General features: G+C 42.1%; 1 protein-coding gene across 2 annotated transcripts in view; it reads right to left on the reverse strand.

The window, feature by feature from the left end:
* Positions 1 to 29: 29 nt before the first annotated feature.
* Positions 30 to 15,241, reverse strand: part of LOC132913863 (dedicator of cytokinesis protein 3) — a 54,357-nt gene continuing 39,145 nt past the window's right edge. Inside the window, exons 1-14 of one of the 2 annotated variants that reach the window (XM_060972485.1) lie at positions 8,992 to 9,349; positions 8,410 to 8,494; positions 7,117 to 7,575; positions 6,635 to 6,934; positions 6,337 to 6,541; positions 6,064 to 6,246; positions 4,222 to 5,938; positions 3,652 to 3,814; positions 3,136 to 3,573; positions 2,908 to 3,049; positions 2,057 to 2,732; positions 1,599 to 1,960; positions 877 to 1,220; positions 30 to 793 (exon numbers count right to left, since the gene is read on the reverse strand). In XM_060972485.1, coding sequence (XP_060828468.1) covers positions 626 to 793; positions 877 to 1,220; positions 1,599 to 1,960; positions 2,057 to 2,732; positions 2,908 to 3,049; positions 3,136 to 3,573; positions 3,652 to 3,814; positions 4,222 to 5,938; positions 6,064 to 6,246; positions 6,337 to 6,541; positions 6,635 to 6,934; positions 7,117 to 7,575; positions 8,410 to 8,454 — 5,202 coding nt within the window. In that variant the 5' untranslated portion in view covers positions 8,455 to 8,494; positions 8,992 to 9,349 and the 3' untranslated portion in view covers positions 30 to 625. Of the gene's footprint in view, positions 794 to 876; positions 1,221 to 1,598; positions 1,961 to 2,056; positions 2,733 to 2,907; positions 3,050 to 3,135; positions 3,574 to 3,651; positions 3,815 to 4,221; positions 5,939 to 6,063; positions 6,247 to 6,336; positions 6,542 to 6,634; positions 6,935 to 7,116; positions 7,576 to 8,409; positions 8,495 to 8,991; positions 9,350 to 15,241 lie in introns of those variants that run through there. The other variant, XM_060972478.1, reaches the window with a different exon arrangement.

The raw sequence follows: 15,241 nt of genomic DNA on the forward strand, positions 1-15,241 counted from the left end.
TACGGTATTTGCACGGATCTGCACCAATATCGTTGATAAAAATTACCTTTATTCTCATTGAAAATATAAATAAATTACAAAATATATAGTTAGGTTAATATTCGGAAGATCGTCATCTCTAACACAAAGTCAATACGATATCGCGTGAACGCCAAGCGCTACCAGACAGCTGTTCAATCGAATTTGAATACACTTCGGAACGTCTATTACCAAATCGTCATCGATGAGCCTTGGTCGTAATCAGCGTTTCGATATCATGCTTCTACTAAGGTACGTTATACACAGGTGGGTGTAATCCATGTCAAGTTACGCATTAGAAGATTTCATTTCGAGTATTACAAGATTCTCTTACGCATAATAACGTTATATATATATATAATATATATATAATAATATATATAATATATATATATATATATATATATGTATGTATAATGATGTGCAAATGTCAGAGACCTTGCTGTGCAAATCCAATTAGATTCAATTGTTAGCCACGTGTTTGCCAATGATCGTACAAGTCATCGAAGTTCCACTGATTTATATACCATTCTACATTCGGATCTGCTCGACTGTGGCACACGCACATCACAATTAACCGCTAGGACTAGGAAATTCATCGTCGTTGCTACACAGTGCTTTCGGTGTCAGACGCCATAGACAATGTTTGGAGTTTTGGTACCGAATAATTTTCCGAATGACCATGAGACTGTGAGCGATTCGATACTCTTTCCAAGGTCGATGGAGCCGACGGAGTATCTTGATGTGCTTTCGGTGGTATTGGTGGTGGACTAACCTAAAAATGACAAATGAATTATAAACACATCGGTAAACGATACATAAAAGACAATCAAAATTTCAGAGAAACAAAACTATTACCTCTTGACCTGGTAAAGAATGTGATCCTTGGAATGTAACGTTCGCGAAATTTCCTGTAGAGACGTTTAGCGCATTTATTACAGACGGAGGTGAAATATTCATAATGTCGTTGCACCTTGCCCGTGGTTCGAAGTCCTCGTAACCGAGATTATTTAAGTTGGTCAAATGCGACTGGAAATCTAATAAACTAGCAGTTGATATACCGCTATCGCGAAGGTCATTTGGCTCATTTTGTGCTTCCGAATCATCGTCCGTGCTCCACTCTGTGTTACGTTTGTACGCTAAACGTTTTGGCGGCGCGGGTGGTACTACGATGTTTGTATTCGAATCTCTCTTATCAGGCGCTGCAACGTTAAATTTTCAATCAGATTTCGTACAGCTTAGTACAGAGATTCAAATATTTAAATATTCTAATAGTCGTAGAAATTTGAAGTTGTCGATCAATTAGTCGATCAATTCATAATTAGAAAAAACGCACGTGGTTCGTGGACTAATGAATTACACTCTTCCAAGCCACGTGAAAAATTAAAAGATTCTTATCGTAGCACAGTGTTGCGCAATTATTACACAAGTCCTTCAACATCTGTGTCTACAAGATTTGAACGATCCATAAATTTCGACATTGTAAGTTAAAATAATACTGATTGAACGTCGTAAGAATATAGCTAACGTCGCAAACCGGTGTGAGATCTCTATTTGCTCTGTGTAAACATGAAACTTACTGCAACCTCTAGGAGGCAATGGTGGCGCTGATTCAGGACCAGGTTCGCTCCATGACGTTCTTAGACCGGTTTGATCTACTCCATCCGTTGGCGTTGGCAAAGAATGTCTCAATGGTAACTTGGGACTCAACGGTTTGCTCAGAGATCTTTGATGCGTGGGTCTAGGAGGAGTAGTCCCGTAGCCCACAGAACGTGGCCGAACTTCACGTTGCGGTATAGGTGGTGGCCCACCGTCTACTTTTGTGTAGAAACCTTCGTCTTCAGGTAGGCCATCGCTGTCCGCGTGAGAAATTCTGCAGCCTGCCGTTTCCAATGTAGCTGGACGTTGCTTTTCGTTAACGGGTAACGGAGGTAACGGTGAACTAAAGAAATGAAAAATAAATACGAAAATTCAATTGAAAGACGATTGTTTTCTTGCAAGTTTATTTGCAAGCACAAAAAGCACAATTTGTATTTACTTGACAATGCTGTCTTGATGAATTGTTCTTTGTCTTGCTAGTGGACCAAGACCTTGTTTCAGCTGTGTAAATCTTTCGTTGAGTCTCTTGTGTAGCGGTTGTACGCCAGCTGGTGCAATTTGTCCGTGTAAATTTAATCCCGCCTCCAAAACGCTCATTTGGTCGAGAATCAAACTCTTCAGTCTGTTTACGTGTGGTACCATGTCTGGATTTTGTCTAGCGAATTCAGGCGTAAGAAAGGCTTCTTGGTATTTGGTGATGCCACCCATAACGTTCGCGTCGATGATACCTTGCAGTCGCATGCTAAAGGGGTTAATATTTCGATTAGGTTCGGCAGTGTATTGCGCGACAAGTCTCCTCAATTCTCTCTCCACGCTCAGCATAGTTTCACAGGCGTATTGTACAGGCGCTAGTAGCTCGGATCTCTTCTCGATCACTTCAAACCATCTAAGTATACCGGGTAGTTTCGCCTCTGTGGTCAATGTGGTTCTTTCGATCCAGAGAGATTTAAACTCGTTCTCTCGGTCGACAGGGCCTCTGTGAAGCGGTCGATCAAAGATAAACTTCCGAACGTCATTAACTAGATAAAATGCGACCACTCTTTCTGGCACTTCTGCTCCTCGACAGGCTAGGCTGTTCTCCTCAGGGATTGGTTTGACGTTACAAATTTGTATATCTGAAATGTTGCATTTAAAGTGTTACCAAGTACTCTCGATATACTCACTAGATAAAACAAATCTCTATTTAGATTCCACTTTCTTAATTATGTTCATAAAAATAGAAATTCCATAAGCATCCTAGTAGTTAGTATATGGCTAAGAAATGGAAGAAAAAACAACGAATTAACTTACATTGTCCCTCGGAGATAAGAATGCTCTCATCAGGCGGTGAATTCTTCATTAATATTTGTGCGCTTGGAAATTCAGTCTGTAATCGCTGTGTGAATGCCCCTATTCTCTCGTATTCTAAACCGCGATAGATGAACAATTTATTCTGCAGAATCACAACAAAGAAGATTAAATTCGTCACGTTTAATTAAATCTATTTTAGATCTAATATCATTTATAAGTGATACCTACCCTAACGAAAAGAGGAAAACTAAGACCGTAGAATCCTACTCTAAAGTACTCCGGTTCTGGCCGAAGTTGTGTCAGTATATTGTCCAGGAATTTGGCTTGCAATTTCAGTACGTGACTTAATTTTGCATAGTCGTATAATCTAGTTTCATATAGCACTGCCAATTCCTTACACAAAGGAATACCTTTCTCCCAACATTTGCCTCGATCTAAGTAATGAATTATCTTATGATAAAGGACCTCCTTTCTCTGCCACTCTGGCTGTTGCGGATGCGAGTGATCAGCAGGTAAAATTGTAGAACCCCAACCAAGCTGATCGGCATATAATTTCATTGTAAATCCAGCTTCTGTATAGTTTTCAGCTGCCAAATGTAGGTCGTGAAGCTTGTAAATATAACGCAGGTACATCTCTTTACGATTGAATTCATTCTTGTAAAAATTCTAAAGAAAAAAACCAAGATCCATTGTTATTTCTATTTTTGTTTTTGATACAAATTAAATTTGTAATGTTTCGCCTACCAATAGATTAACAGTGCACGACATACGCTTGTCGCGATTCTCGTCCCCCTGAATTACGCTCCTGTAGTCTAGCAGTCTTTCCAGCAAACGCGTAATTGATGTGATGAAAGCAGTTCCGCTGTCCTTCCAGGTTGGATCTTCTGACTGAACTCTGTCCAATAATCTACGGACAAAAATAGAATAGCATGATTTAAGTATTCCGTCCACGTGCACGTGTAAATGTATGTAGTTTAATTGCGAATCTAGACGACACACTTACACAGCGCTAAGATGCTCCCTAACGCAGCATGAAATTTCAAATGAAAATTTTAATGATGACACAGAAAAATTATAATTGCCAATGCTATTACCAAGTTCTAATGACTAGACTGCGGATATTTATGGCAACGCATATTTTTATGAACACGACTAAAATAATAAGACATTTAGATATTTTATATACTTTTGCATATTATGTGCGTTCTATGCACTCTTACATCTATAAATCTCTCATACGTGCATAAAAATGTGCATTTCTACAAATAGAATTTTTTCTAAGAAACGTTCTAGCGAAAGTAAACGACTACTCACATTGTGTTAAACAACTGTCTGTACTCGTCGTCACCTTTATTCTCGCTGATCAGGATATCCAGTTTATCGATTAATTCCGATTCCACGGATTTGAAGCTACCACGAGCTCGTTGTTCGCACTCCATCATATCGAAAAAGATGTGCAAAGTGGCCTTCCTCAGCTCACTCTCAGGAACTAAGGTAACTTCCAAGAAAGGGCCTACCATTCCAGGAATAAACTCCAATTTACGATCACCCAAATGATTCCACATGGAGAGTATTTGAAAGCCCATGAACACTCTCATGTCTCTGTATTTTTCAATGATCTTCTCACGCTTCACTTCCGAGAATTGTTCAAGTTGCAGAGATGGCTGAGTGAGGTACGCTACGGCTAGATTAAAATACGTGGACCAGAGCTGCGAATCGAAGCTAGCTTGCGAGGCCAAAGGCTGAGCGAGTTCTTGCAGGGACTTTAAGATAATACTGTTCGCCTGCATTCTAATTACTAACCAGTCGGGTGGAAAAACTTCCTGTCTGACGAGATCACGGAGAACTAAGAAGACTCTCAAAAGAAAATCCTTCAGGGGTTTTCGTTCGCCTGTATGAGCTAGCTCTTCCCAAAGTCGAACGTAATGGTACTCATCTAGAAGCTGAAGCAAGCCTATCAAGCAAGCTACCAGGCAGCCCAACACAGGGCCACTGGTATTTATTACGATCAGAATCGTTTGTATTAACACATCCAAGATAGAAAGGCAGAGGGTCTCGACGTCGTGTTGAATACAGTTATTAACTTTGTTGGTATCTCGCCCCCTTTTGTATAAAAAGCTGAGAATTTCTCCTAGAATCTCCGTACAGGATCTAAGTTCCTCTCGCCTAACCAAATGGATCCTCAAGTGTCTACACATCGTAACCAATAACAGATTTCTGCTTTCGTTGTCCTCGCGAAACAACAACGAAGTTGTCAGATTTTTAATAGCCGTTAATTTAGCCTGCGTGAGCTGCAACGGTGGTTCTCTTGGCACTGAGTCGAGCATCGTGCAAGCGAGTTTCGCCACTTCGAGAACTGGCAGCACGGCAACTAGCTGTTCGAAGACTGCCGAGATGGAGTAAAGCAAGGCTATCTGAGAGTGAAGCACCATTTCGTACGGGATGCCCAACATCTTGTTCAATGCGGCAAAAACGCAGTACAGATCACGTTTGAAACTGTCCTCGTATTGACCAGCCGTTGCTCTGGCGAATAATAGGCGACTTTGAATGATGAACTTGAAGATATACTCCAAAGAACGGAAACACTTGATTATAGGCTCTTGCTTCTCCGCCGCGGTCACCCAATCTGCACAATGTTGCACGCTACTTAGAAGACCTTTATATACCAACGCAGCGGCAAAGTGGCCGGAAATGTAAGCATCCATGACAGGTTTGAAATGCTCGAACTTGGAATCCTCGAGAAGGCTGAAAATGGAGACGAGCACTTGGAAGACTAAACCCGAATGAGCCGTGGAGTTACCATCCTCTGTGTGGAACATGGAAAAGAGCGCATCTAAAATGTCCTGTAGAAACTTGACCAATTCCTCGCCGTCCAACCGCAGTACACGACCTAAAGCCTCTGATATTCGTTCCGGATGTGCCTTCCATTGCAACAGGCTCAGGAGGTCCACGTTTTGCGTCAATTTTGTGCTGCAAAGCAACGTTTGTACGAATACAGCTTCTTTGGGGGATCTGGAAAATGCTGGTGAACCTGAAAAACACGCAAGAAATGAATAAGAGAACGAACAGGAGACGAAAGTGCTTGATTCGTACGTAGATTCGAATAACAGAATTTCTAAAATCAACAAAATTTAATCAAAAGGATCTCGATCATACCTGTTGCATTCGGTTCTCGAGCGCTACTAGGCAAAGAGAGGTAACTTAACGAATCCAACTTGGAACGATCTTCGCACTTGTAAATATATAGCTCGTGGGGGCCATCCTGAAGAGTAGCTCCCCCAGGTTCCATAAGACGCACGAAGGCGAAGGAGAACAATTTCTTGTCGTTCTTCTCGCGTGCTGCGTCAAAGAAAAGCATGCTATGTTAAAAACTGCGGATATTCGGTATGCCAAAAGCTCATAATCTGCAAAGAAATTTCAACGACGTACTGGAACAGTGCCGGAATTCAAAGCGGACGTGGCTTCCGTAAAACTTGTCTATAGGTATAGCCAATCGAACGGTCTCGGCCCACGATGGGCTATTGTGATGATATATAACTAAACTTTGATACTCGGAACTGCCCTCCATCCCAGCTGCTCCAAACAAGCATTCTTCCAGAGGTTGACCATCCGCGTCCAAGACCAAAATCGTCACCTATAGATTACGTCGAGATTGGTGTTTACACAGGAATTTTATCATAACTGACAATGAGCGTCTCTACAGTTTGTACTTCGATATCGACAATACCTCGATATTTTTCCCAGTTGATTTTCCGCCTCGTTCAAACTCGCCACGTTCCAGTTTCAGGTACAAGTCGTTTCTCACGTCACCCGGCATGATCACGTCGGAGAACCCTAGCTTCTTCGTTAGACAGATATTTTTGAAAAGCAGTGGATTCTCCTCGCGAACCTGAGTCAACTCGCCGTGCAGGACGCGCAGTGAAACCACTATGCCGTAATTAGGCTGGCCCGGAAGTGGGGAACACTTGTTGTTACGAATAATCTGCTCGTGTAACTGGTAAAACTCCTTTTCTTCCCCTTGGCACACCTAAGACAATGCTGCTTAGACTGGTGACTCGAACACCCTTAACGTTTGTCTTAGCTTTTACACTTCTGTTTCTTTAAGAAGGTCTTAGTAATTGACAAAACATTGGACAAACAGCAACGTAGATGAAAAGTTTCCGCACGAGGAAAGCGGACAGATAAATCGATCGACTTGGTACAGCTTACCTTGAACGTCATTTCGAGTTCCTCCGTGTGATCCTGCGTGGCTTCGGCAAGCGAGAGGACCGCGACGCCGTGGGGTCTCCTGTAAGTGGCAGTCCCCGCTTTGTTTTTGCTCGAATCAGAGTAAAGCATTCTGCCGCATCGCATCACATGTGCGACCATGTAAAGATCCCTACTAAGGTCCGCATTGCCAAGATCCGTAAAAATCGTGCAATTACTATGAATTTTCTCTATGAAGCTGGAGAATCCCTCTTTCGAGATTCGAACCAGGAAACGTTCGCTTAGATATTGATTTCGTTTCGCGTCGTACAAGGAGAAGTAGATTTCCGTGTCCTCGCCTATCGAGTGGCCGAAATCTCTCATGCAGAAGTACAGGTGATGGGTCAGCACCTTTCTGTGCTCCTTCCGCCTGAGGGTTCCCCTAGCCGACGACCCTTGCGAATTTTCCGCGCTTTGAACGTGCTGAAATCGATAGGACGTGAGTGGAAATGCGTAAACATCGCCGTGAATCTTACACGCTATCGCATTAATTATACAAAATTAATAATTATAAAACAGCATTTACGTGAATCCTTTACGGCACGAGTAGTCTATAAATCTAACGAGTATCTACGATAATATTATTTGTCACCGCGTAAGTCTTCCATTACACGTAGCTCCGACGAGCTACCATCGATGACTATGAAATATAAAAACATTTCAGCTCGATCGATCGGTAATTCCGCAATCAAGATAAATCTAGCGAAAAATAAAGAAGCGTCAAGATACTTTTGAGCCGTAGTGTACGCTGGGAATCGGTGTACAAATCGCAGCGATCGCTCGTTCGTATTCGACGAACGCTGTTCTGTCCCGCGACGAGATATCTAAACGGCGAATTACAAATATAGGAATTTCGATCGAACGATCGGCAGACATTCAAAATTTCATGTCGCACGGCCGTGCACTGAATACACCCCCGGAGCTGACTTCATTTCAATTCTTGTGGAGTATTTGAAATGGTCAGCATTGCAGCTAGAATTTCAATGAGCTTCAGCAATACGCGTTACAGCGAGGTATGAACGCTCGAAGCTTTGCTTCTGTCCCTTTCTTTCCCTTCTTCAAAAATATCGAGCTCTGACGCTAGTCGTCGTTCGCTATTTTCTCTTTCTTTTTTTTCAATGTCGAGTCAGCCGTTCGTATTGGCTGAAAAACGTTGATACATAGCGTCGCGTTTCTTGGATTGGCTTTTACCACGAGTTCGCGGTGATCGTAAAATCGCGCCAGGACTTTGGAAAAATGTTCTCCCATAGTAATTACCACGTGATAGAGTTCCACGATTGACATCGTTTCCGGATCCACCATATGAGCACCCTGACGGGGCACCAGGTCCAAGCCCAGTTTCCTGAAACATTGAAAATATCGTGCGATTGTAGAAACGAGCGGCAGTACAAGAGGCTATTTACGAGAAGCGACGATGTATATAAAACCTGAAGTCCTAGCTTCGGTACATCCTGACTTCAAAAGATGCAGACTTTCTTAATTACATAAAAATCAATTTTCCAATTAAAGTCATAATCTCTAGGTAAAAGAACCCACTTTGTCAAATTCGAAGAATAGTAAACGATGTGCGTCGAGTTTTCATTTTTCAAGATATGTTCCATTTATTAAAATATTGGTAAAATAATTCCCTCGTAATAATTTCCTTCGACCATTTCTTTCTCTCGGTGAAAGCTAAAACAAGACGGAGACGAAAGGTTCGAGGATCGTTATACGAGCAAACTAAAATTTCCTCCCAATGAATGGATTTCGTACAAACGAAATTCCACAATTTGCTCAAAGTAAGTACGAAGATCACTCGCATACGTGCAAAGTGCGCTCAGAATGGGCTCTTTAAATTACCGAAAGATCAAAGCTTCGGTAGAAGTCAACACCCTCGGCGGATCAGACGAATCTCAGCGCTGGTCTTGTCTCGGGCGGATAAAATTATCGCAGGGGTTGAAGAACCATCGTCGAAGATGATCGACGAGGAAGGTCGAGCAAAATCGAGGGAGTAACGGGCGATCCAATTAAACCGGGCATCGAATCAGTTTGAGAAGTTTACTTCTGAAGTGGCGGAGCATACTTAACTTCCCATGACCCCGGACGACCGCATGCCATAGGGCCGACGTGTTCTCGAACGCATTGGGGCCCTACAGGCCCGGTTACTCGCCAGGGTCCTCGCGTGGCCCCTTCACCTTGCAGGAATGCAGCTATACGCCGTGCGTTTCGACTTGGCTCTACTCAACTCGACTCGACTCGCTTCTCCTCCTCTTTGTTTCCTTGCCACTCGTACAAATGTATAATAATGTACGTGTGCCGAGATTTGCATCGATGTACGGCGCTAGGCTTTTTGCCTTCAACCATTTCAATTTCGTGTCAGAGATAAAGAAACGGAGACGATCTCGAGGATGTTGCGAAACGAACTAGAACGTCGCAGAAATAGCTTCGTTAATTGTAAACGTTGATTGAAACGAAACGCGTCGAATTGACTGGTATAATTCGCGGTGACCTGAAAATTTATACAGACTCTGAGTAACTTTGTTGGGAGTATACGTGTACGAGTTGAAGCTTCGTTTTTCATGGGCTATCGGAATATTTGTAGAAACGTTTTGCGGTATATACGGTGTAGCAAGGTATAGCGAAACTACAATACTTCTAATCGTAATGCAAGGTCGTTCTTCGTTAACTTCTCTCGGCAGACATCTGTGAAACGTAAAGTCGTAAGTAAATTCATTTTGACTTTATTCAACGAAGGTGCTTATAAGAAAAGTCAAGAGAGTCTGTTGTTAATCGTAGCGCAAATTCGAGTAAATTCGCTAGAACACCCATCGGAGATACTTGCCAATGTTTTATCCACGTTCGTAACTTCTTTCCGCGATGCAAAAATCAAAAGTTCTCCAGCTAGAAGCAAGCAATTACTCAAGTTTGATACTATCGTGACTATTGTATCTTTGTTTCCCGTGTGTCCTGATAAGATGACTTGTATAAGAGAGTCAGAGAAACTGGTCGACAGTGTGTCGGGACAACCGTCATTATTTAAAATAAAGATACTTCGTTTTAAGGCGAAAAAGACCCGCAACATCAATGCTGTTGAAGCGATAATTAACGCTTCGTTCGAACACGTATAGGTACATAACAGCGAATTCCGAATAGATTTTGGGCGGATCGGGAAAATTAAGTGGTACGCTCGAGAGAGCGTTGCTTTTGCTTCTCGCTTTGTCTCGTGTCTGTACCCTTCTCCTTGTTCTCCACGTGGCTACGTTACCGATCCTGCTGATTCGGTGAAGCGTCCTACGCCCTCGCGAACTCGCCAGGTAAGGCCGTAATTTTTCCACCGACTGGTTCAAGTCGATCGACGAAACAAATTTTCAAACCTTCGCTTCTCTAAACTGGCAGAACGTCGTATTCATTTCGCTGTTATCAAAATTACCTTCTTATACCTCAAACTGCACGTCTTTTTAATCAGAGGTGTCCTTATTCCAAACGATGATAACTGCCTCGGTATATACTGTCCATTGTTTTCTTTAACTTTCTACAAAAGTCATTTTATCAAGAAATATGAAAGATGAAAATCGAAGGCGTCGTCGTGTAGATTTCATTACTTGACCTAACTAATCGCACGAACTCAACGTAAGCATCGATGGGGCGTTTCACGATCCGCCGACGCTATACGGTCCTGGCTATCCTGAAAGGTCCCCCCTCGGGCCTCGGTTGATGGAATGCAGGTGAGCAGGCAGAGTTCGATGCGTGGAGACAGGTACAGGCAATGTCTGCCACGTCGTTCGGACCTATGTCCCATTCCAAAGATATCGGATATATTCTCTCCAGGCGGCGACGTTCGGTTCACCGCGAGAATCAAGCCGTCTAGCTCGAGAAACGGCGGACGAGCCTTCCTCCTCCGCTGCTTTCTCTTCGTCGCGTCCGCGTCTGGGGAGACCTCGGTCACTTTGGATGACGAATTCGTTCGGCCAATGGCCGCGCATCAGCCATCGCGCGAATCCAAAAGTGTCGATTTACAGCCGTGTGAAATACTGCCTCGTAGAGACGTTTTCACGCATGACAGAGTTCATGGAACTTGTGATCCGGAACATTGGTTCTTGGATTGTGTGACGTGTATCGAAATGTAGGTAATCGAATGGTGATAACGAGAGACTGGAAAGTATGCGATGTTCAAATTGATTATCGATGAATAAGCGAGCAAAGAAATATTTCAATAAAAAATTAGAGCTTATTATACATTACGTTGTATTATCCATAAGTATTCGGGCATCTGAGTCATTTTAATGATATTTCACGAGTCGTAAATTATAATTCATAAATTATACTCCAACATTGATAAATAATATATATTACGATTATGGCAGTACGAATTTTCCATTGGACCATCGATCTTCTTCAATTCCCTTTAAAACAGACGTGGAAACGGAAGTAGAGCTCCAGGAGATACTGAAAGTTTCAGTCGTTGTGAATTATTAAAATAGATGGCGGGTGCGCGCAAGTTTAAGACAGTTCGTGGCTCGGGCTAATTCAGACACGCGTAAACGTCGAGATAATCTCTCTGGAGAGATAATTCTCCAGATAATATTCCCCAGATAATTTGAAAAATCGATGTCTCAAAAAAAAGAGAAGACAATAACAGAGAGAGAGAGAGAGAGATACTGTTGCAAGTCGAGGTGGTGAACTTTTGAGCTGCGAGGTATCCTTTGCGGAGTTCAGTAACCATTCGGTAGCTTTAAACGCTGTAATTACGTCGGTGCTGCTGCGAGTTGGTGGACTCCTGTTTCTGCTTCAAACTGACAATCAATTATTAGCCTTCGTTCGCCTCGCACCGTTCTTTGCGCTGTCTTTATATTCCACCTTATTCCTCTCACTTTATACCGACCAATTAGCTCCATTTTTTTTCGCATCACTGCTCAAACGAGAATTATTTTTGATCATAAAGAAGCTGTAGCTGTTAGAAGGTTTCTCGCAAACTTGTTCACTGTGCTTTGTAAATTTCAAGTACAACTTCATTTATGACTGAGAAAAATAAAGGAAGTCTTTAACTAATCCTTCAACCCAATCAGGTAGGTTCTACCATAAGTTTTACGTCTTAAATGTCGTTATACGTGACGCGATTATTAATACTTATTTCCTATAAGAAATTGATATTGCTTATTTCTTGGATCTGACATCAGAAATACAGAAAATGTTTAGGTTAAAAGAACATTTCTCAAGTCATTGATTTTGAATTCTTTCGAAGATATAAAGTAATTCTAGCAATTGAGGGAAAGATTTTACACAAATAACGTCATTATTTCTTAAAACTGCAGAAAAAAGGATCATTCGCGGTTTCATTACAATAATAAAAAAAATGGGGATCGTGTGGAAACAAAATCCGTGGAAATCGTACTCGTAATTTGTGCGGTGTGAGTTCTCGCGTTCGTGTAAAACGGCCTTAATAGGAGTGTTTCCTGATCCCGGAACGAGTAACGAGACTCGTACGTATAGCAAAGGGTTCGTGGGAAGACGAACGCCGCGTCTGGTTCGCCCGAGGGTACACGCACACAGAAACACGGTTCGTGCATCGAGTTACTCCACAATGAACGCCCTGGCGACTCGTGGCCGCCCGAGTGCAGTTGCAGTTCCGTGCCGTGTAGGTCTCTCCGCTGGCTCCAGCAGAAGATAGGCAGTGGTAGTAGTACTAATAGATGTCAGGGCCAAATCCCCACGCTGCCACGATCTCAATTAGATCAAATGACGCGCGATTAAGCGCGATTAGCCGCGAACCTTTCAGTTTTTTGTCGTTGAAAGTCGTTGTTTCCATGCCTGATTACGACGAACATACATATTTCTTTGAGCCTCTATGTCTGTTTACAGTGACCGGAGAATGAAACTTTTCTTACTCATTGTCCTAAAACGATGTGTTTGTTGATCGAGTGCATACATAGCCGGTCATTGGTATATATCGGGACGCTAGAGCCCTCTTGCACAATAGTTATCAACTAACAATAATAGTGAGTTTACGAATTGTAGGTTATAGACTTCCTTTTTACAAATTTACAATTTTACGTTAAATGGGATTAATCGAATAACTTGTAATTTATGAAATTGATTTCCAGAACATTTGTTTCATTGTCGAGTTTGTTGCTGTTGCCCAAGAGAGTCCTAATGATATTTAGTACAAACTGAATGCTTTTCTCTTATCTTTACTGCAAATCTATCGTTTCATTCGTATCATACGTACCTCGTAGATAATATAAAATATTAGATAAAGTAAAATTTGTTGGACTTTACAAGTAAATATAACTAGTGAGTAAATGTCCTAATATTTATTATTCCAGTTGTGTTCTCGAAAAGTTACGTCATTCAAGCACAATGGTCAAAATGGAGGAATGGGAGGGGTCGTATGACACGTAGAGTAGGTTGAGACCATGGTAAGATTCAAATGGTACGCGTTATCTTTTAGAAAGTGGGTAAAAAGAAGTATCGATATCAGAGGTGTACGCTTATTAAGTTGGACGATCGTTGCCATTCATTAAATTTCTTTCAGCGAAGCAGCCGCACGTCGGTAGCCGCGAACCACGGAACTCCCCTCTACCTAAGCGCTTTTTCCCTTTACGATGCGCTACCTCTCATCGTACAGCCCTGGGCCCGAGTAGAACAACGCCAGCACCGTGCTACGCCGAGGCGAAGGCAAAAAGAAAAAGAATACCTTACGGAGAATAGAGGCAGCGTTTCCCAACCTTCGGGAACCTTTTCTCGATCACTTGGCTACGCTTCGAAAAATGTCACTTTCTTCCCCCTCTCTTTTACGTTCCTGCTTGCATTGTGCTCATTTCTCGCTAGGTAAAATTCGAGAGTCGGCGATAAAGTGTTTCTTATCCAATACGAAACAACCGATTATCGATAGTAACTTGTGTCAGAGGTGCGTAACTTCTCGATGTTTCAAATACATACGCGGGAATGATTTCTTAGGATTAGTATTATTTATTGAAATTATTTCAGGTTTATTTACTTTAGTAATTCATGTGTCACGAAACGTTAATTAAGAACCAGAATATGATGTAATACGTACTATTTCACAGAAGCAAACTCATTCTTCAAAAAAAATTAATCATTCCAGTAACGCTTGATGGCTGTGATTTATATTTAGAACTTGGTAATCTGTGTAATGTGCACAAGAAGGCAGATTCGAAGAATCCGAAGGATTGGGAAACCCTGAAACGAAAGACGTGAGGGGAACGCGGTTATGTGGCCTGGAGTTTCATCCCGTACCACCGCGTTACCCCAACAAGGAAGCAAAATACATCGAAACGAAGGAACGAAGAGGGCCAGGGAGAAATGAGAAAGAGAGTTGCGTAGAGGGCAGTGCATACGAGGTGGAGCCTCCAGGCACGCTCATTAGAAATAATAATAATTACTACAACACGGATAATAAATGTTGCCGTTTGCTCGATACATGCTCAACTTGGAAAGTAAGTTAACTACTACTGGCACACGGTAATTAAATAAATGAAATACGTTCGGTCGAATGATTTATTTCTCGTCTACGTTCGACCTAACATGCTCGAGCATTTCACACTGTTAACTCTAACTACGTGAGCGACGTCAAAATTTTGAGAAGACGCCAAGGAAGAAATCCTGTCTGCGGTCATTGCATGGAACCGTTACTCGCACGCATACACGAGCATAGTGAGTACATGGACATCATCGACGTTACATCAGAAATTTACTAAACCAAGTTGCGCAGATTTTACGCTCGTCAAAGGACGTTTGTTCGCACGTGCTTCGAAGCAATTTCTCTAATCCAAATGAATGTAATTTTATAAATATTATTTAGTTTCTAATATAATATAACTTTTTTATTTTCTAAAGATAGAAAGAAATTATAGGTAAATGATATATAGAAAATTGATTAGAGTTACTATAAATCGTAGAATATGTTCGATGAATATATGATCTTACGCTGTAAAATCAAAAATCGAAGAGGCAAAAGAGAAAGGAGGACGAAAGGGGAAGACGCGCGAGGAGAGGCTTTAAAGAGCCGAAGTGAGCCTCCTTTGCCAGGGGAACAGGTTCCCGGCATGGTTATACACCGCGTATTCACCGAGCTGAAAACCTTGAGCTC

The sequence above is a fragment of the Bombus pascuorum genome, chromosome 1 (genome assembly GCF_905332965.1).
Source record: "Bombus pascuorum chromosome 1, iyBomPasc1.1, whole genome shotgun sequence".
In the NCBI taxonomy this organism is placed as follows: Eukaryota; Metazoa; Arthropoda; class Insecta; order Hymenoptera; family Apidae; genus Bombus; species Bombus pascuorum.